The following is a 21,864-nucleotide window of genomic DNA, read 5'->3' as shown; positions in this document are numbered from 1 at the left end:
CTGCTTCCCTTCCTCTCTCTCTGCATGCTTGTGATCTCTGTCTGTCAAATAAATAAATAAATAAAATCTTTAAAAAAAAAAAAAAACAGCTTCACAGTAAATGAGTGATATGTACTATGGAAATATCAAATAGCGGCCAAGTTAAAACACCATATATTTACAGTCGTACCATTTTGAGCAATTTTTCTCCAGTAGCATTCAGTGTGCTAGGTATAAACATGGAGAAGATGGACAATGGGATTGGTCCAGAATTACATTCTACCTTCTAATATATATTTGTATGTATGTGTTCAGGTCACTTGTTAAATTGTAAGGTTGGAATTACCTTTATATTCATTATGTCACCTCCATATTAAAATACTGTGAGAAAAGCCAAAGTCAGACAAGAAGACTATCACAGCAATCCTATCACAGCTCTACTACTTGGTAGCTATGGATTCTTGTGACAATAATTTATCCCCTCAAAACCCCATTTCCTTGTGTGTAAAGGTAATGTCTACCCTGCAGGACTATATGAGAATTAAATACTATAGTAACATTCCTGGTGTGTAACAACACATAACTTAATGGATGTGGTTCCTTTTTCTCTTTTCCTTCTGTATCAAGAGTCAATTCAAATGTTATGTATTCTTTGAAGTTCTCTCAAAGTTTGACAAAGAAAAATTCATCCCTTTCTTCTACTTCTTTCCAATAATTTTTAAAATATTTCTGTTAATGTTCACATCACTATATAATTATGCATATGACTTGGCCAGTAAAGTGCCTCATTTTTCCTATTAGCCGTTAGCCCAGTATTTAGCACATAATAAGTACTCAGTTGAATGATTGTTATGGTCCTTTACCATCTTCAATTATAACTGCACCTGAAACTGTCAAATAGAATAGTCAAATTATATTTGACTATTTGACATTTTATTTGACATTTTAACTAAAGACACTCTTTATACTCAAGAACAGTTTCATTTTATCTAAAAGTAACCACTAGGAAGTCAAGTTTGTCTAAAACAAAGCTACTTCCAAAACCTTGGACATGGTACCTGTACCCACGAGCAACCTCTATGGGTAGCAAGCCTCTCAAAAATAATACACATTTGTGAGAGATACCTATTTTTAAGACCTGAGATTCTTCTACCCTTTTACTTAGTGCTTCTACTGATAATATCTTTCAGGGTCTACAAGCATTTCAGTTGGTATGTAACCAGAATTAACTAACCACTCCTTACTAAGGTTCCTAGACTATGCAAAGCCCCATTTTTGCCTGAATGTTGGGCTCCCATTAGCCCAGAATACCTGCCTTGTACTGCACTGTGTATCACAAACCTGCAGTTAGCCAGGTTTCCTAAAAGTGAAGTCACAGTATAATTATCATTCTTTTATGGTATGTTTATGTTCCCAGATCCTAACTCGTATGTTCTTTGTGATTTCTCGGAAAGTTTCAGGGACGTTTCAGCACCACAAGTGCCCCTTAGGCAATCCACTTCATAAAGAGTTCAAACAAATTACATATTTCTATATGTGTGTCATTCCTTTTGGTTCATACTTAACTGTTTTGACATTTTCTTAAGGATACCTTTTACATGTTTTTCTTATATACCTATGTAGTTAAATTTTACATCAGCATGACTGAAAAAAATACTGAGGGCCTAAGTTAATTTTTATTTAGATCAAGATGTAATTATTTCTTAGATTTATACGTTTCTTATCTTAGTGATGCTCTTCCAGTTAAAATTTGTTTTGATTTAGTGAGTTTAAGTGAATTTTTTAAAAAGATTTATTTACTTATTTGAGAGTCCCCGCTCGTGTGGGTTGTGGTGGGGGGAGGTGACAGCGGGAGAGAGAAGACCAAGGAGACTCTGCACTGAGCATGAGCCCAACACAGGGTTCGATCTCATGACTCTGAGATCAGGGCCCTAAGATCACAACCCTAAAATCATGACCTGAGCCAAAACCAAGATTTGGACGCTTAACTGACTGTGCCACCCAGGCACCCCTTAAAACAATTATTAGATGGGATTGGGAGGGAAACAAACCATAAGAGACTCTTAATCTCAGAAAACAAACTAAGGGTTGCTGGGGGGACTGGAGCGGGGAGGGAGAGGGTGGTTGGGTTATGGACATTAGGGAGGGTATGTGCTATGGTGAGTGCTATGAAATGTATAAGCCTGATAATTTACAGACCTGTACCCCTGGGGCAAATAATACATTATTATGTTAATAAAAATAATTTAAAAAAAATAAAAGTCATTCTCAAGTAAAAAAAGAAAAAAGAAAAATAAGACAATTATTGTAATGAAAACCTAAAATGCACATACAAGGGAAGTCATATTTTCTCTATAAAGTTTTAGAATGCTTATTTTTGCCATATAAAGGTAAGTGAATTCAAGTCCAAGGAAATTCAGGGAGTAAAATATTGCAAAAAATAACTCATTGCTAATGTCGAATTTACATATACTTTTAAAAGTATGCCAGAACCAGGGGTGCTTGGGTGGCTCAGTGGGTTAAGTGTCTGTCTTCAGCTTGGGTCATGATCCCAGGGTCTTGGCATAGAGCCCCTTCTTGGGCTCCCTGCTCAGCAGGGAGTCTCCCTCTCCCTTTCCTTCTGCCTCTCCCCTACCACCCCAACTTGTGCTCTCTCTCACTGACTCTCTCCCTCTCTCAAATAAATAAAATCTTTTTAAGAAAACTTTTTTAATAAGAAAGTGTGCCAGAACCAAGCCAATTATATATCAGTAATAATAATATCTTGAGTTTTTATAGCTTCTTTCTTCTATAATATTTAAAACGTTTTCAGATCAATTATGTTATACTAACATACTTACAAATCAGTTATAGTTTGCTTTCAACCAAGTATATCTAGGAACTAAGGAATCAAAGAAAGGGGAAGCTTTAAATTATTCCTCCATGCTTGTGGCATCTAGAATTTTCAGTTAATAATAAGAATGTTTAATATTTATATATGACTTTGGAATTTTTTTTTTAATTTTATTTCTTTATTTTGACAGAGAGAGATCACAAGTAGGCAGAGAGGCAGGCAGAGAGCCGCTGAGCAGAGAGCCCCATGTGGGGCCCGATCCCAGGACCCTGAGACCGTGACCTGAGCCGAAGGCAGAGGCTTTAACCCACTGAGCCACCCAGGCGCCCCGACTTTGGAATTTTTTAAAACTCATTTCTTTAGGGCGCCTGGTTGGCTCAGTGGGTTAAGCCTCTGCCTTCTGCTCAGGTCATGATCCCAGGGTCCTGGGATAGAGCCTCACTTAGGGCTCTCTGCTCCGCAGGGAGCCTGCTTCCTCCTCTCTCTCTCTCTCTGCCTCTCTGCCTACTTGTGATCTCTGTCTGTCAAATAAATAAATAAAATCTTTAATAAAAAAAATACTCATTTCTTTAAGCCTCACAGAAACCGGTGATGATCTTATACCCATTTCACAGAAGGAGCAGCTAAATCTCAGTTGTCCATCTTGTGGAATGTTAACTCTCCTCGATTTTGAGTTGCATAAAAGACACATGAATTTCTTTTAGATTGTACTCTGTGGACCTCTGTGTTTATGTGGAGTTGTATAGAACTTAGTACAACTAGGTTAAATTATTTCATAAGTGTTTTGGCTTTTTTCATCTTTTTCATCATCATCTTTAAAATTACAAATATCTTTGTGGTACCTGGCAAATAAAACTCTTATTTGTAGCAATAAAATATCTCATCATAAAATTTTAGATGTGTATATATGTCCTTTTAACTTTTTTTACATCCTTAGGAATCATATAGGCCTATTATTATCTAATTTCTTTAATTTGTATTTTAGAATGAAATATGTATTTTTCCCACTGTATTTTAGAAGTCTGGCATATTTTCTTTTAAATAGTAAGTACATTTCTCTGACCTTTTTTTTTTTTTTACCAATAAGGAACAAGTAAAGACCTCTTGCTATCATATCTGTCCCTGTGTTTTTATGATTCTCTTGGAATCATAGAAGTTTATAACAAACGAAACATTTCTAGAACGTGAGGAGACACACAAAACTGCAAAGCTATAAAAAAAAGTCTCTGGAAATGTGTGGTGGCCAGGAGAGATTGTTAGATATGAGGTAATTATATCATAATCCTGTCAGGTACTGTATTGGCAGTATTTTGATATAAACTAAAGTCACTGATTACGCATCAGGGAACTACCTACCACTGCGGGAAGGCTGGGAATACAACTTGGCGAAAGTACAGACAGTGGAGTGAGCCGCACTCTGGAAACCAGTCCTCAAAGTAGAGCACAGTGTTTAGAGTCTGATGTCTATCATGGAAATAAGCTAGAATATGCATCAAAACCTATCAGGTTATACTGAGATAGTAAAGGCCAGAAACTAGACAGCAGCTAGATGAATACTATTACAGCAGGAGAGCGGGGCACCAAGAGAGAATGCCTGCGGGAAGGCAGAGCAGTCAGAAGTCCAAGATACACTATCCAGCAATCAGACGACGTAAAGGGTGTGTACAAGCCAATCAGAACAGAATCAAAGGACCCACACTTCTGTTTTGTCAACCATGGCAGTGATTTCAACTCAGAGGCCTACTTTATTGTGTTAATACTAGCTTCTTTCTGTACCTAGATCACTATTGAGCATGACCTTAAGATTATATCCAAGTTCAGGAAAGAATGTACCAGGTGATTAGTTATGTCCCTTAGGCTATGACAGCACAGTTGTCTCTCTTTCATGTATATACTTGAGCTCTCACTAAGCTTTTAGTCGTGGATAAGGTATGGTTCCAAAAATGTGAGTGTCATCTTCCATGCACTAGAATAAGGAGTAGCTTAGGTCTTACTCGGCTCTGCTCTGGCCAAGACTTCTCTGTTCTGTTCTAGGCTCCAAACTTTCCAATACTAGAAAGTAATCTGAGAAAAACAATCAAGATGGTGAAAGAATTCAAGAATTCTTTTCAGTCATAAAAGGGATGAATGAACTGGGGATGTTTACAGAAGAAATTATTTAGAGAGATGTTAAGAAATTCAAAGCAAGCATGGGAAGGAGGCAGTAATAAACGTGTTATAGCCTTCTCCAAAGGCTAGAATTAAAGCCTAAGAGTAGAAATAGAAATAATAAGGAGACACGTTTTATTTTGTTTTGCTTTGTTTTTTGTTGTTGTTATTGTTGTTTTGTTTTGTTTTGTTTAGAGGCCTAGTTAAATATCTTGAAGATCCCTTCCAAACTTGAAATTGTGTGTGTATCAGAACCTTTGATAGAAGACAGATGAACTATTTTATAAATAATGACAGCTTTGAACCGAGAAAGATCTACATTTAAAAACTGGTTTCACTTATTAATAACTAATGGACTTGGCTAAATTTTTTATAACCTTCTAAGCTTGTTTTTCATCTTTGAAATTGAAGTAATATTTACCTTTTGGTATTTAGAAGAGGATTAAATTACTATTTTTTTAAAGGTTTATTTGAGAGAGAGAGTGAAGGGGAGGAGAGGGGCAGAGAGAGAGAGAGAGAGAAGCGCGCGCTTTAAACAGCTGACAGCAACGTAAGGCTTAATCTCATGACCCTGAAACCAAGAGTCAGACACCCAGCTAGCTGCACCACCCAGGCACCCCAGAAGAGGATTAAATTATCATATAAGATATGTAGCACAAAGCTTAGCGCATAGTAGGTACTCAGTGAACGTTAGCTCTTTTCCTCATTCTTTCTCTCTCCAAACCTAAAAACTATATATTCTCGCCTTGAGGCAAAGGGACAACCCCAGGGAAAGGTTAGCCTACAAATGGAAACAAGTATTTAGACAGGAAGACTGATGGAGGGACTGGAAAATAGGAGTTGGCAGTTGTAGTTACTGAGGCTGTTCTCCAACAATTCTGCCATACATAGGGTGTAGTGGCATTGACATTCAAAGTATATTTAACTTCCTCAAAAATCATGTATTAAAAATCTCTACTAAAGTGTTTGTAAGTGAAATGATCTGAAGGTCTGAAATCTGCTTTGAAATATTTCAGAAAAACTGGTAAAGAAACAGATAAAACTTTGTTGGCAGAACGGTTTGGCAGTTCTGCAAACAACTAAACACAGAGTTACCATATGACCCAGCAATCCACTCCTAGGTATATACCCAGAAGAAATGAAACATGAGCACACACACACACAAAAACTTGTGCATGAATGTTTATGGAAGCATTATTCACAACAGCCAAGAAGTGGAAACAACCCAGAAGTCCATCAGCTGATGAATGAACAAACAAAATATGGTGTAACCATACAGTAGAATATTATTTGGCCATAAAAAGAAATGAGATGCTGATATATGTTATAACATGGATAAACCTTGAAAACATTATGCTAAGTTAAAGAAGTCAGTAACAAAAGACTACACACGTTATGATTCCATTCATATGAGATGTCCGGAACAGGGAAATATAAGGAGGGAGAAAATAGATGAGTGGTTGCTTAGGGCTGGGAAGTCGAGAGGAAGGTGGGATCGAGGAGTAATTTCTAAAGGAATCCCGGTTTCTTTCTGAGGTAATAAAGTTTTAAAATTGACTATGCTAATGTGCACATATCCATGAATATACTAAAAACCATTGAATTATACAGTTTAAATGGATGACTGTGTGGATGTGAATTATATCTCACTAAAGCTGTTTTAAAAACCAATCTTGGCAAAATGTTCATCATTGTTCCTGTTGGGCTGTAGAACTGAGAGCTTCATCTATTCTTTGTATATTGGAAAGTTTCCATAATAGAATGTTTTTTAAATAGCCTTTCCGATCAAGTTTAAATATCCAAAATATGTATTCATTTGGTTTAAAACAAGGTTGGTTTTTACCTCCTGTTTACCTCAAGTGGGAAAGATGCACAGAATTACCTGACTTGTTAGCCATGATACGTGGTTATTTCTATGTAAAAACATTACATTTGACCTCCAGTGGAGCACATACTTTGCATTATACTTGTCAGAGCTATTTTCATCAAGAAATGCCATCTGTGTGTCCCCTTGCCAACATCTTTGCCGAGTTTACAACTTTCAGCAACTTATTGGCATCAGCTCTGCAGTACTGTTACGCAGCTGCTCAGCAGTTGAGCTGTTTTAATACACCACCGCGCTATGCAGAGAGTTTATATTAAATGGCCGAGCTATGTGATTTGGGAGTCAAGAGAGCAGCCTCTCTCTTTTATAGAGATTATTTATGCAGTAACAGTTGTCATCCTCATCCTCATCCTCCTCCTCATCCTTCTCCTCATCATCACCTTCTCCTCATCATCAAGTTTCATAAGAACTTGGCCCTTAATTCTTCCCTTTCAAATAGTAATTATTTTACAGCAATGTGGTTTTTATTGTTTTATTTTATTTCAGTTGTATCCTAAGTCTCCATTGTATAGCCAGCTGCCGTTCTAGAGCTGTTAATTTTAATGAATGGTCCATTCATTCTTGAAGTTACTGTAAATTTTTGATGTATTTGATATACTTGATTATGACATAAAAACTATTAGTTTTTGGAAAATCAGCATAAAAGTGTCAGAATTAATGACTAATATTATAAATCAGTCTCTGTATATAAACAGTATGTAAAGTTCTCGAACTAGTAGCTAAAGGGAAAGAGAATTGGGGCATGTCACTTTTACAGCATGTGAATTTTACAATGAATAAGTATTGCTTGTATAATTTTTTTTTAAATGGGAATTTTAAAAAATATTTTGAGAAATTAACAGAACATTTGCCAAGATTAGGCTAACACAGCCAGAATAAAGGGCTCCAGATTAGGGAACTCCACATTCTGTCATTTTGGAGAAGAGAGCCTGCTTTTTGCACGAGCCCTACAGTGAAGCCTACTAAACAGATTTTCTCGTCCACGTATGCAGAGGTAGGACTCAGTTGTTTCATTCACATGAATGAAATGAAAAACAGAAAGAAAACTTTTAATCTGGTTCTTTGTTAATTTGGAACACACACCAAAGACTGTCAGAAACTACAAGAAAATGAATAATTAGCACAAAAATCACAACAAAGAAACTGACCCTGTTCTCCAAAGAAAACAAAAATAAAATTCCATAGCAGAAAAGAACTTACAAGGTATTATAATTCATTTTTTCAGGAAAAATTGAGAAAGTAGTATTTCCATAAAATGAGAAATAGCAAGCAAAAAAAAATTGGTGATATTTTATTTTCAGAAATAGCTAAAATAAAAATCATGAAATTATTATAAGTAAGTAAAAGTGTCAGGGGAAGGATGTGAGGAAAAGTCAACAAACTCTCCTAAAACTTAGAAAAAGGTAAAAAGATGGAAACTAATGCAGAAAAGGTAAACAATGTAGATCACAGAAAGAAAAAAAAATACCTGCGGGGCGCCTGGGTGGTTCAGTGGGTTGGGGCCTCTGCCTTCGGCTCGGGTCGTGGTCCCGGGGTCCTGGGATCGAGCCCCGGGTCGGGCTCTCTGCTCCGCGGGGAGCCTGCTTCCTCCTCTCTCTCTCTGCCTGCCTCTCTGCCTACTTGTGATCTCTCTCTCTCTCTCTCTGTGTCAAATAAAATAAAATCTTTAAAAAAAAAAAAAAATACCTGCAAAGAAATAATCAGCTTGGCATCATAGTTCTCGGAAATTTGACTTAGGAAACAAATACCATCAAAGTCCTGAAGGAAAGCATAATACTTTCTTTCACAATACTCTCTCAGAAATGATGGAACTTATCAAGATAGATAATAAAGAAATAAAGTGATAAAAAGAAATTCACAATAATAACTGTGCATAAGTCTTAAAAACAGTCTACAAAATTGAACACAGCTAATGAATAGCATGATTAAGAAGCTAATCTTAGGTAATATGGGAAAAGGCATATATTATTTCCATCAATGAGAGAAGGAAAATCTCTGTAAGAAAGTCAGAGTACAAATAGGAACCCAAGTAAATGGCATGATTTTGAGCAATAGATGCAATGTAAGAAAAAGAATTCAATTGAACATGATACTGAAACATTCTCCTTCGAACATCAGAGGGTCCTTTCTTGTGCATCTGATCACACTCTTTGCTCTGCAGTGAATATTTGTAAGTCATTAAATACGAGTACAAATAACTCTACTGACCAATCAGAAAAGGATGGTTTAAGGACATGGAAAAGCAGAATCCAAAGCTAGGGAAATGGGACGCCTGGGTGGCTCAGTCGGTTAAGCCGCTGCCTTCGGCTCAGGTCATGATCCCAAGGTCCTGGGATCAAGTCCCGCATCGGGCTCCTTGTCCAGCAGGAAGCCTGCTTCTCTCTCTGCCTCTGCCTGCCACTCTGCCTTCTTGTGCTCTCTCTCTGACAAATAAATAAATAAAATCTTAAAAAAAAAAAAAAAAAAAAGCTAGGGAAATGAAATGCAAAAGGCAAGTCCAAACAATCGGAGCAGAATCTTAAATAGGAGATGGAGCCAGTAATCAGGAGCCAGACAAGAACATGGTAAGACCCAAACCAGATAGGAACAAATCAGAAGATTTCAAGGTGACTTCATCTGACCAAACGATTCTGTTTTGTAGTGACAAGTAAGTTTTCTAGCTCATAAATGTTAATGTTGGTTTATTTTTGTCAGTCTGAGAATTGAAATCTCATAATTACAATCATTTATTTGTAATAATAATACCATCAAGGACATGACAATTTATGCCCAAAATGTAGGTGAAAGATCTATTAAAATATTGTCATGGTTAGAAAGACTCAGTATCATAAAAGTCAGTTCTTCTAAGTTTTTCTTTTAATTTAACCTAAATCCACCCCTGTCTCTAAGAGTAGAGTTAAAATGTATGCAAATCATTAAACACAACAGTGGGACATGGGTGCATGAACTGACAGACCATTGGAATGGAGTTTAAAAGTCCAGGAATAAATCATCTACTTAGGGAAGTTTAGTGTACGATAAAGATAAGCATCTGAAATAGTTTAGTACATAATGTTATCACAGAATAGTTATGGGGGAAAGATGTCGAATCCACACCCTTCACCATAAGCCAGGATAAATTTCAAACAGCTCAGAGGTCTAAATATTTGAAAAGAAAAAGAAAGCATAAATGTAACTCGAGGAAAATGAAGAAGAAAACACAGAGAAGGCTGTAAAATAAGAGATTGAGATATTCAGCCACATCAGAATCAGAAAGTTCGGCATAGCCAAAAAAAAAAAAAAAAAATCATGAACATAGATAAAAGATAAACAGGTAGAAGGCGGCAGGGGAAGCTGCCACTCATTTTACAAAGGGTAAAATCTCTAACACAAAGCGCTTGTTGAAATGTGTGAGAAAATGACCATCAGCCAGGAGAAAAATGGGCCAAGAATATCAAATACCCTTAAATATATGAAAAGCTGCTCAACCTCACAATAGAAGAAATGCAAAATAAACATACTCACTTATCACACTGGCAAATATCCAAAAAGGTAATACAAGCATACATTTTATCAATTAGGAAACTGAAGCTCATTGAACCAGAGTAGATTGCCTAAGTTTACATAGTGAGTAACAGAGTCAGGAATAGATGTGTCTTTGACTTCTAACCTAATGCTAAAATATTTCCAGTACATGTGCTTGGCTTTCTGTGTGTTTAGTACATGATCATATTGTGGATACTATCTGATGTTAAAGTGGGATTTTCTTTCCCTAGATTTACCATTGATAAAAAAGGAATGGATCATTTATGTGACCAAACAACAAAACCGAAAAAAAATTTCCTACATGTTCTTTTGGGATCCATCGTCACTGTATTTTTTTAGTAGGCATTTTATAGAACTGTGTTGTTTGTACAGTATTCTTTACCTGCATTTCAGAAACCATGCTAACATTGTCTAATGCAGCCAGAAGAATGAAAGCAGACTGTGACCACACCCTAAATTGAGGTGATCCTAGTCTGGATGAAGCAAAGACTTGTGAATTTCTCTTCTGTCTCCTGACCAGCATCAGGAATGAGCTGTTTCCTGTAACTCCTCCTCTATCAGCAGGAGAAGGAAGGCAAAGAGAAATGCAATGATGGCCTCCTCCCGGGCACTCGGGAGCCAAAGCCCTCTGCCTAACGTCCCTGCACCTGCTTCCGGTTCTCCCTCCTCATCCTCATTGCCCCACCTGTCCCCTTCCCCAGCAAATATGATGCCCTTTACCTTACTAATCTGTAGATGAGTAGTATGTTGTGTTAAAGGTCATTTTTTCCTATTATTTTATCTTCATGCCAAGATACAAAACTTATGGCAAGTAAACATAGGTTCTTTAAGATAGAAAGTTTTCTGTCGATAGCCTGAGAGACCATTATCTCTCCTTCCCCTTCAACTTACAACAGTAAGTAGAACAGGAGCTGTAATCTGCCGTAATACCAGACATGTTTGACATCAAGTCGGTGATTATGTACTTCACTGTGGAGACCATATAAATGAAATAACACAATCTTGAAAGCCAAAAGATCCCTCAAAAGGCTATTCTGTTGGATGCTATTCTGTTGGATTGGCCGTGTCTGAAGAGGTGCACATTCTCACGTGCAGCAGCCCGGCCAACCCCAGGACTTCAGAAGGGAGAAGAGGGATTCTGGCACCATTTCTCCCAGCTCCTCTATTGGCCCTAAGATTTATTAAGGCTTGGTGGCTTGAACTCAACAGCTCTGTTTTAAAATACCCACTCAAGCTAGATGGTTCTAAATAGAACTAATGACAGCCGGGGGGTGGGGGGGAGGGAAGGCCTGTAGGAACTTGCTCTGACCCAGAGCTGATGTCTATAAACAGATTAGTAGAAGGGAGCAGAACATCTCTCTGTCACTGTAGCTTTGGTGTCTTGGCATGAAAATGAAATAAAATAATGGGAAAAAATGACTTCCAACATAACCCACCACTGTTCTACAAATAATAAGGTAAAGGAGATAGTTTAGTCTGTCCTCTCTTCATATGCTTGTATTTGATTGAATGAATTTAGCAATTAATCACAGCTATCCACTAATTAGTGTTAGATGCTAAAGGTTTGACTGTGGGGAGAAATAAAAGACAAAACAGACTTAGAAGAGTAAATGCCTGAAAATTGTGATCAGAGCTCTTTAACAAGTTCAGCATAATTAATTCTTAGTTCAAACAGCAACTGCTAAAGCCAAGTCCAGTTTTCATTTGTAAAAGAATAGGGAATGACATGATTAAAGAAATCCTGAAATTGTATTAAACTTAAGGTTTGAGCTGGTGATTAGTAGGCAAGAAGAAATGTTTTAGACTCTTCTTCCCTACCATCTTCTTATAAGACTTCAAAAGGAAATAAAATCATTGAAGAAGTAGAAGAGAGAAAATTAAGTGCCTAAATCATCTGCTCAACAAACCCGGTGTAGAAAAGCTCGGTGGGAAGTAGTTGTGCCAGTTGTTCTCAGGTTTGTCTGTTAGAATCACTTGGAGAGCTTTAGAAAATGCCAAAGCCAAGGCCACCTCCCGGTCCAATTACTCACAATCTCTGAGGGTGGGACACAGATGTCAACAGTTTTTGAAATGCCACAGGTGATCCCAATATGCAGAAAAATCAGGGACCCACTAGAGTGTGAAACGATATATTTATCACTTACCATCCTAAAAATACTAATGATATGAATCGATAATTATGTGCATCACTGTACATTGACATGTTGTTAGTTTCACAGCTTTCCTCATTCATATAGTGATTGCTTCAAATGTTCTTCTACTTCAAGAATAAAAATAAATGTTTTTTAACATCCATCATTTTTAGTCTGCTTGCTAAAATCATACTTGCCATTATCTTCTGTTTTCGTCTATCAACAGGAATTGGCAGTAATGAAACAGATTGTCACCAATATGCGTAGTAAGCATTCTGAGGACCGGTTACTTCTTACTAAAACAGATGCAAAAAATACGACAGAGAATCATAAATCAAAGACTTTAAATGTGCCTAGAGGACACGAAGACAATATATTTATACCCAAACCAACACTCTTCGTAAGTACAACCAAAATTAACTTAGAATTTTAATATCTCTGATTTTCATAAATATATTTTACTTAGGTTTCTTACTTCTTATTCATATTGGTTTTAAACTAATTTTCAGTTTCATTTAAAGGCCTTGAGAGATCTATATTAATCCCTTTCCTGAGTGTATGTATTACCTACCTTACAACTGATAGTTGTTTTTTAGTTAAAATAATGGACTTGCCCAGAAATGAGCCTTAATCTAGCATTTACCTCCTCTAATCTTCAGGACTTGTAGGGGAATCAGAGGGACATTTTGTATAATTTTTCAACTTATCTAAGAATAAAAAGGCATGCAAAATATCTCCTTCCCCCTCTTATTGGTAATAAGTATACTTTGTTCTAAGAGGTTCTTCATAAGTACAGAACCAATCATATTAGCATAAAATTAATATTATTAACATACAATTTAATATAATATTAAAATATAATAAATTATATTAGCATAAACAAATACATTTTTAGATAGACATGTACATATACAGGAATCACTCAAAACAACAAATCAGAAAAATTTAGATTAAAAAAGAAAATACCAAAAATGATGTTTTAACATCATTTTTAACATCATTTTTATGAATAAAAATAAAAAGGCAACAGAATGAAAATAGTAGCATTATTAAATACTACACTTTAACATGGTTTCCCATCCTTGCATTAATTTCCCAGAAGAAACATGATTTTTACAATCTGAACAGAGACTCAAAACCAGATTGATTTTCTTTATGATACTCTGATCCGGTGAGTCCCCAGAATTTTAGGGTTTTTTTGTTTTGTTTTGGGGGTTTTTTTAGAAGATTTTATTTATTTATTTGACAGAGAGATCACAAGTAGGCAGAGAGGCAGGCAGAGAGAGAGAGGGAGAAGTAGCTCCCCACTGAGCGGAGAGCCCGATGCGGGAACTCGATCCCAGGACCCTGGGATCATCACCCGAGCCAAAGGCAGAGGCTTAACCCACTGAGCCACCCAGGCTCCCCAAATATTAGTTTTTTAAAACTTCCAAGATGATTATAATAATCGGTCAAGTATGGGAGCGTCTGATCTAAGGTACTTCATTATACATTCGGATAATGCCACTGGAGATCAACGTGATATGAGAGATTGCTTGGTGACTACATGGTTCAACATCCTTTTTTTGAAAAAATGACAGTGAGTTACAGTTTAGATGGAATAAGGGATAATTACTGTAAAGGATCCATGTAGTGGTAATGGAGACTGAGCTGACAGGAGAGAGAAAACAGGAAGCCTAGATTGACCAGCCAGGAAACAAGACAGCTATACGGATTTCCGGGTTTCCGCAGCTGTGTCCTGGGATCTTTTCCTCTGGTGGTACACCAGCTTCTCTTTGTTTCTCTCCCAGTTTCTGCTTACTCACAGTTTCCACTTCCTCATTAATTTGCTCTTGGCCCCTTGTCTTGAGCCATGCTTCCTTCCCACATCGACTCTCTTTTAACCTAGTTCTCTGTGTATTTTCCAAAAACAGGAATCCAATTGGTGCAGCTTATTTTTGTTGGGTGATATGCCTTTGTAGCAAGAGTTGTTAAGGTTATTAGCCAGGCTACTGAATGGCCGCTCTTTTTAGTGAACAGGAATCGCATGGTACCAAATAAGCTGCCTAGAGCTATTTATTCCAAAGGACCATAGCTCAGAAACTGAGCTAAGATGATGGCAGACAATATGGTATGTCTGTTATATTATAATCTATAGGAAGAGAGCAGACTGAATACATAGATGTTGATGGGATAAGTAAGGTCAGATGAAAACCACAAGATACAGCCAAATACTTAAAGCCTGTACAGCCTCTGATCTGCTTTTCTGACCCTTCTCTGTTCCAAACAGTGGACTGTTCCTTCTGTTCTAACCTCCTGCATTTCTAACTTTGGCTGGTAACCTGATTCTGATATCCTGACTGCAACCAGTATATAATTAACAGTAAAATTTCTCCAGTACCTCAAAATAAGTCTTTGCAGTGAGAATAAAATTAAGATATTCAAAATATAAAGTATTAATTGGGTGGTTTTTATATCCTTTTTACACATATGTGTTTCCTGGGGGTTTTTTCTATAATAAACTTAATTTATTTTATAATAAGGGAAATTTTTTCAAAAGAGGAATGAGCTCAGGAGCACCTGGCTGGCTAAGCCAGTAGAGCATACAACTCTTAATCTCAAGGCCATGAGTTCAAGTCCCATGTTGGGTGTGCAGCCTATTTTCAAAAAAAAAAAAAAAGGTATGAACTCAGCCATACACTAATGAAAACTGAGAGCTAATACTGGAAACCAGTCAAATCAAGACTATGTGCTAATGCAAAATTATTAATGTGAATTGACTGGGTAGCCTGGAGGGAGTCACGTAAACACTCTGAGCTGGTTCTGATCTGTAAAATGAGGGGGGAGATCATATGAAATGAGGTCTAGACATTTTTTATACTAACATGCTATTACTCTTTTCAAGCATTATAATTTTTAAGGTTACTATTTTGAATATTTTCAATTTTCCATAGCAACATTTTTCTTAACATCTCATCTGATCTTGTTAACAAGGAATTTATGATGCAAATATGTGAAAATAAGATCTAATTATTTCATAATCTTACAGTTTTATAACTAAAATGGAAACATTTCTAATTTGCTTCCAGATCCTTTGGCTGAAATTATTTGCTATTGATATTTTTCCCTGATAACAAATTTATGCTGAACAGCTGGATGAATGTGTGTTCATATATGCATTGAAAGGATGAGGAAACAAAACTATTGTCAATGGGGCAATAAGGGTAGAAGGAGAGCTGTGATGTAGAAGAGAATGAAGAATAAGAACTTGAGACATTTGTCTTTATGTGCTTTTATATTCAAGAGAAACTTTTATAGGGCCCACATGATATTTATACATGAAGAAGACCCCAAACGGTGCATTTGATAGACACCTTTCTCAAGTTCTGGCCATTGAAATTACAGATAGGGCAGAGTTGTTTTCCAGGCATTGAACGTACCAACAAAGTCTAGATTGAGTCACAGAATTTAAGTGCTGTAAGGATAGGAGCCGTGTTTCCATTGCCTTGCACAGCTCCTGAACAAAGTTGATACTCAATAAATATTTGCTAATTGAGGGCTTTAAAAAAAAAGATTATTATATGCCTTCCTGATTTACTTACCTTGTTAGCTGTTAAAACTTTATTGGGTGGGGAACTTGAGTATTACACTAAAAGGACAGGGAGAGTGAAAGCAGCAACTCCCCCAGGCTGTGGTTAGTGCCCAAGACTGTGGTTAGTGCTACTTCTACAACAGGTAGCACCATCTCGTCCCTTTCATTCATAAACACCCAGTACGTTCCAGCTCGTCTTCTACTTCTCTCTCAAGGCAGCTTTTAGTTGTCGCAGCCCTTTTCTCTCGCCTTAAGTCGCTCCTTTCTAGAAAAAAAACTGGAGCTGTTCTCATCCTCTTTGGAGCAATTTCCTTTTTCCTTCCAGAGCACTATGGGACTAACTACCATCCTTTTCCAAACCAGCATTTTTACTCAAGATTCATATCATTGTCACCATTTTCTCAATAAAAATGCAGATGTTAGCAGTCCTGCTGCTCTCAGTCTTTTCTCCAAGCAGATTGTAAGCATTGAAACAATAAAGAGGCTCAAACTCCAGGAGGGCAGGGAACATGGTAAGAATAGTGGCACCAGTACATTTTAAATGAAGTTTCCAAATTAGAGTTTATGGTAGGGTTCAGGCCTTAACTTAGATTGGTTATCTCAATGGCTGTCATCTATTGGACAGGTATATTACATTTATGTAATTTTTACATAAATGGCTTTATGATGACATGACTCTCTCTGTAGAAGTGATTTAGAACGCTACATGTGGTCATCTGGAAGACAAAAAATGTTCAAATAAGTACAATTTGGTTCAACAAGTTTGTCCTGACTACATGCAGGCCCCCTTGCTAAACATTATAGAATATTTGATCATTTTGATATAGACGAAATGGGGTGGACTACTTTAAAGTAAAAATAAAGAAAATGTTAAGTGCCATGGAAATTTAAAGAAAGAATAGATACTGCAATGTTGATGGTCTCCTGGAGTATTTGAGGCTCGGGCCTTGAAGAAGATTTTAACAGGTGACAACAAGGGTTAGAAAGTGAGAAATTCCAAAGGCAGAAAGAGTACAGTATTCACAAATTATTTTCTAATTTGTGCTTCTTTCCATTATTCAGTAATAGGATGTCTAGTATATATTGTTTATATCAAGACTTTATTCCTTTCTTTGTAAGCATGGAGGGAGGGCAGTGAAGGTCGAATGATCTGGGATAATCTCTCATTTAAATTGGTACGAGAGCCAGGTCAGCTGTCTTAGACTCACTTAGGTTGGGCTCTGCCTGTGAAGACTCTTTAAATACTTATTTCTGTGATTCCCAGCTTCCATCTTTTTTGGAAAACAAAGTTATTATATCTACTAGACAGTGTCTTTCTTTTCTTTAGAAAAGCGGCTCTTTTCTGTTGGTTAAACACAAATAGATTCTTAATTTCTAGCTCTTTTTCTAGATTCCAGGAATAATCCACCAGGCTTATGGTATATGCATTATCATCATTCTTTCTCCTTTTAACATACTCTCTCAATGTGTTAGAATCCCCAAGTAATATATTAATGTTTGAGTTGACTGCTTCTCCAGGACACAAAGGTACCTATCTTATCAGTTCTTTATCTCCAGAATCACATTGTAAGATGGTAGATTAGTCCTGGTCGGTTTCCAGTTAATCCTGTCATTGGTTTCTACCACAGTCCTCTGGGCGCTTCCCTAAATCTGGAGTACAGTTTACTTGAGGATTTGTTAACACTCAACTGATAATCCAGTTTTTCACTACTTTGTACTGTTTCTTTATAAAATCACAAATACAGTTAACCTAAACCAGCACATAAGAATTAAAGCTATATGCCATATATACATAGAAAAAGGATTTCATATACTAGAACCTGTAAGAGATCAAATATCTCAAAAGTCAATTTGTACAGTGGAAAAGCAGCTAATCCCTGGAAAGAGGCACAATTGATTGGGGCAAATCTGCTTCATTAACACATCTGATAGAGAATGTGTTTGTGAGGAGGGGAGGAGATAAAAGGAGTCAGGAAGAATTGTCTGCCACTGAAATTCTTGTCCTGTCCTTTTTGAGTCTTAAGATTCCTTTCCAATATTGGAAGTTTTATTTCTCTTCTTCCCCATGTACACAGAGCAGGAATATTTTTTGTTATCAGTCAATTGAGAAAACACAGATGTACAGATTCTCTACCCTTAGCTTTAAGCTTGAAGGTCTGTAAGTTGGTCTGTAGAAGCTGCTTTCAGATTTTTTAGTCCAGGAGCCACAGTTAAAAAATCCAGTTCACACTCTGACCTTGTGACGATCACACACTTTCTCAAAACAGAATCTACCCCAGACCTAGGGCAGGTACTCTGATGTTTTCTATTCTATTCTACTCTGTTGACTTTTTTTCTCTCAATTCTGTTCTTTACCCATTAAATTGATTTTCTTACCCATGGGTGGGGACCTACAGGTTCTTTCTTCTTCCATTTTTATTGCACTTTAATTGAAGAGACCTACAGTTTCAAAAACACTGGCATATATGTGCTTCTGAGACCAATTGTGCGAACCTTAGACTTTTAGCTGGCTCACCTTTTCTGGTCACCCAAAACCTCTCCATCTGTTTATATGAGAACCATACAATTTTTCAGTTTTACTGTGACTTCTTACAGTCTGTGACTATTTAAAAAAAGAAAGAAAGAAAAGAAAGCATGCTGGTAAAACTAGCAGGCATTCCTGGACAAATGACAATTATATGTCTTATTACCAATTAATAACATTCTGATCTGTACTTTGGTTTCTTTTGGATTTAGTTAGCCTCTGCCACTTTTTTTTTTTTTTAAATATTCATCCATTAGGGAGAGAGCATGCATGCGCCCACAGGCACATGCGCATATCACAAGCACCACGTAAAGGTAGAGGGAAAAGCAGACTCTGCACTGAGTAGGGAGCCTGATGTGGGACTCGATTCCAGGACCTTGGGTTTATGACCTGAGCTGAAGACAAGATGCTTAACCAACTGAGCCACCCACGTGCCCCATCTTCCCCGCCCCCCACTAAGTAGGCTCCAGGCCCTGAGATCAAGAGTTGCATGCTCTACTGACTGAGCCAGCCAGGGGCTTCTCCTTTACCTTTAATACAAAGGACTTTGAACTTTCTTTTTTGAGATGAAAATACTGAGGTGTTCTAATGCAGATTTACATATTAGAAAGACAAGCTTGGAAGAATTGTGGATGATTAATTGAAGAGAGAGCCCGATCAGAATTAGGAAGGTCTTGCAGGAATCAAGCCAGAAAAGATGAAGGCCCTGTGGGGTCAAGATAGGAACAGAATGAGTTACAAAGAGATTTCAATAAAAGCTAAGTTTCAGACTGCTTAGAATGAGTGTAGTAAGTAAAAAGAAGAAATCTAGGATGGAGAAGAATCAGATATTTCTGGTTTAGATGACTGAATAAAGTATGATACTATTCACCCAGACAGAGACTATGGAGGATTGGGAAAGTTCATTCGACATACTGGATTTCAGCCACCCGTGGAGACCATCTTATGAAAGTATCTGTAGCTCAAGTTAGAGCCATAGTGAAAGACAGGAGTGAAGGAGAGGCTACCAGCTAGGTCAGTGGTGATGGAAGCTGGCCAAAGCATGAATAAGGTCAAGAGGAGCTGATCATTGCTGCCACTTCCACCAGTTTATACATCAACTATTTACTATAAAACAATATTAAAAAGATCAAATGACTTTTTATCTTTAAATATCATACTTATCTATATGCCTACATGTATGTATATATATTTAGGAATATGGTCCTTCATAGTTTGACTAAGTGGGAAAGAAGTAAACTGCTTATTTAATTTATTGTAACATATTGTATGAAATAGGACGTTTTGATCTGAATCAGTGCCTTATGTAAGGAGTTCTGAGTGCTTTCTTCCATCCACCTCCCCTGCTTTTTTGTTACTACTCTGTATAGCAGGGCTCTTTTTAGATTGAAATGACTGAGCAGTAAAGCCAAGAAGGACGCCAGCAAATACTTAGCAATTCAGAAGCTCAAAGTCCAGTGATTTGGATCCAGTAATTCTTCAGTAAATATCCATCCCGTGAATAAATATCCATATATAGACAGATAAGACAAACAAAAAGATCCATGTCCTCGATTTTTTTTATAAGTCTCTTTGAAAATAAAGTCAGTTCAAAAATGCTTACCTGTATGCAGTATGTTAAATACAGGCTTTGAGCCAGAAAACATAGATGTATATTTATTCTACAGACATACCAGGTGGGAGATTATTTCTAACAAAAGACAGAACCTTTGCTGTAAGTGTCTTTCGGAATTAAGAAAAGCAATTATTTACTGTACTTTTCATACAAAGCCCCAATACTTAGTACTCTGAACTGCCTCTCTTATTTTCCTTATAAGCATTTTACTTAATTTTTGTGTTGTGTTTTGTTTTGTTTTGTTTTTTAACAGACCAAAAAAGAAGCACCAGAGTGGTCTAAGAAAGAAAAGATGAAGACCTAGTGTTTTGGACGGATTTGCTCAATAGTTATTACTCCTGAAGTTCTTTCTCTGATGAACAATAAGTTTGTCATAATCATGTACTTGGCGTTTTTTTAAATGACTAAAGTTTATTTTAACTGAATGTTAAATTAACAGATTTTAGCATGATAATCAAAATGTATGAAGAGCAAACAATAGTACGGTTTGTATTTGGTTTTATCTGTTTTGTTACAAAATAAATATATACTCTTCTGATTTAAATTTTAGAGTTTTCAAAATTCTCAATGCATTTTTAAAGTACATGGCTTATAAATATTTGGCTAAATATTGTCATATTGGTGAGTATATTTTCTAACTATATAAATACTACATTTAAATGTCATAACAGAAATACCAAAACACTGTACATTTTTTAAAACCTAGAATCATTTGTGAAATCTACTAGAAGTTACTGCAGATGCCCAGTAACAGTGGTCAGATATCATATACATAGGTGGATATGAATTGCTGATATTCCTTTGGGCTCTGTTTTTCCTTCTATTTCAGATGATCATTAATCAGTAAAATCTAGTAGAAAATCTGTTATTTCATTGGTCAAGTAAAGATTTGGTGGAAAGTCTGTCGTTACATTGAGCAAAACAGTGCTGATTCAGATGCAGGAGGGACCAAATTTCTAGTGAGTGAAGAAAAAGAGAATAGCATTTTTCTCTTTTTCTTAAAATATGTTCCATTCCTCAGAAGACCTAAAACTTAAAGAAGAGGGGGAAGCAAGGGAATACAAAAAGAAATGAAATATATTTTTATATATCAGGTTTTCTCAACCACTATTGAACATAATGGCTGGGTACTTACTTCTTTGCCCGAGGTGGGAGTGGGGGGCAGCCCTTGGCATTGTGGGATGTTTACCAGCATCTCTGGCCTCTACCACTAGATGACAGTAGCACCCCCCCAGTTGTGATAACCAGAAATGTCTCCTGTCCCCTGGGGTAGCAAAATCACCCCCTGCCTCCTAATGAAGAACCAGTGATATCAATGATTATCCTTGTGGGTATGAAACAAGAATACTATCTGTTCAGTGTATTCTTTGAAAATCACAATAGTACAGAAGGATTAGTTGAGTGAGAGAAGAGAAAAAGCCTTTGATAGTAATATATACTTGTAAATCTATCATTGGCCTGAAGACCCTAATCCCATTCCCTCTCTTTTCATTTAGCTAAACGCCTTCTAACATATGACTTTCTTCAACAAAGGTTTGTGAATATGACCTTTCTTAGGCCTGCATTTAAAATCCAGAATGCTTATGTATAATTCATTAAAATTAAATTAACTTGTGGACATAAATGGTTTCCTTCTAAAATGATAGAAGAAA

General features: G+C 36.7%; 1 protein-coding gene across 1 annotated transcript in view; it reads left to right on the top strand.

Moving 5' to 3' along the window:
- Window positions 1-20,760, top strand: part of PIBF1 (progesterone immunomodulatory binding factor 1) — a 195,280-nt gene extending 174,520 nt beyond the window's left edge. The window contains exons 17-18 of the mRNA XM_080798058.1: window positions 12,729-12,902; window positions 20,466-20,760. Coding sequence (XP_080654184.1) covers window positions 12,729-12,902; window positions 20,466-20,516 — 225 coding nt within the window. The 3' untranslated portion in view covers window positions 20,517-20,760. The remainder of the gene's footprint in view (window positions 1-12,728; window positions 12,903-20,465) is intronic.
- Window positions 20,761-21,864: the final 1,104 nt, after the last annotated feature.

Source organism: Martes martes (assembly GCF_963455335.1).
Source record: "Martes martes genome assembly, chromosome: 3".
Classification (NCBI taxonomy): domain Eukaryota; kingdom Metazoa; phylum Chordata; class Mammalia; order Carnivora; family Mustelidae; genus Martes; species Martes martes.
The sequence above is the reverse complement of the archived record's forward strand: the minus strand, read 5'-3'. Positions and strand labels throughout refer to the sequence as shown.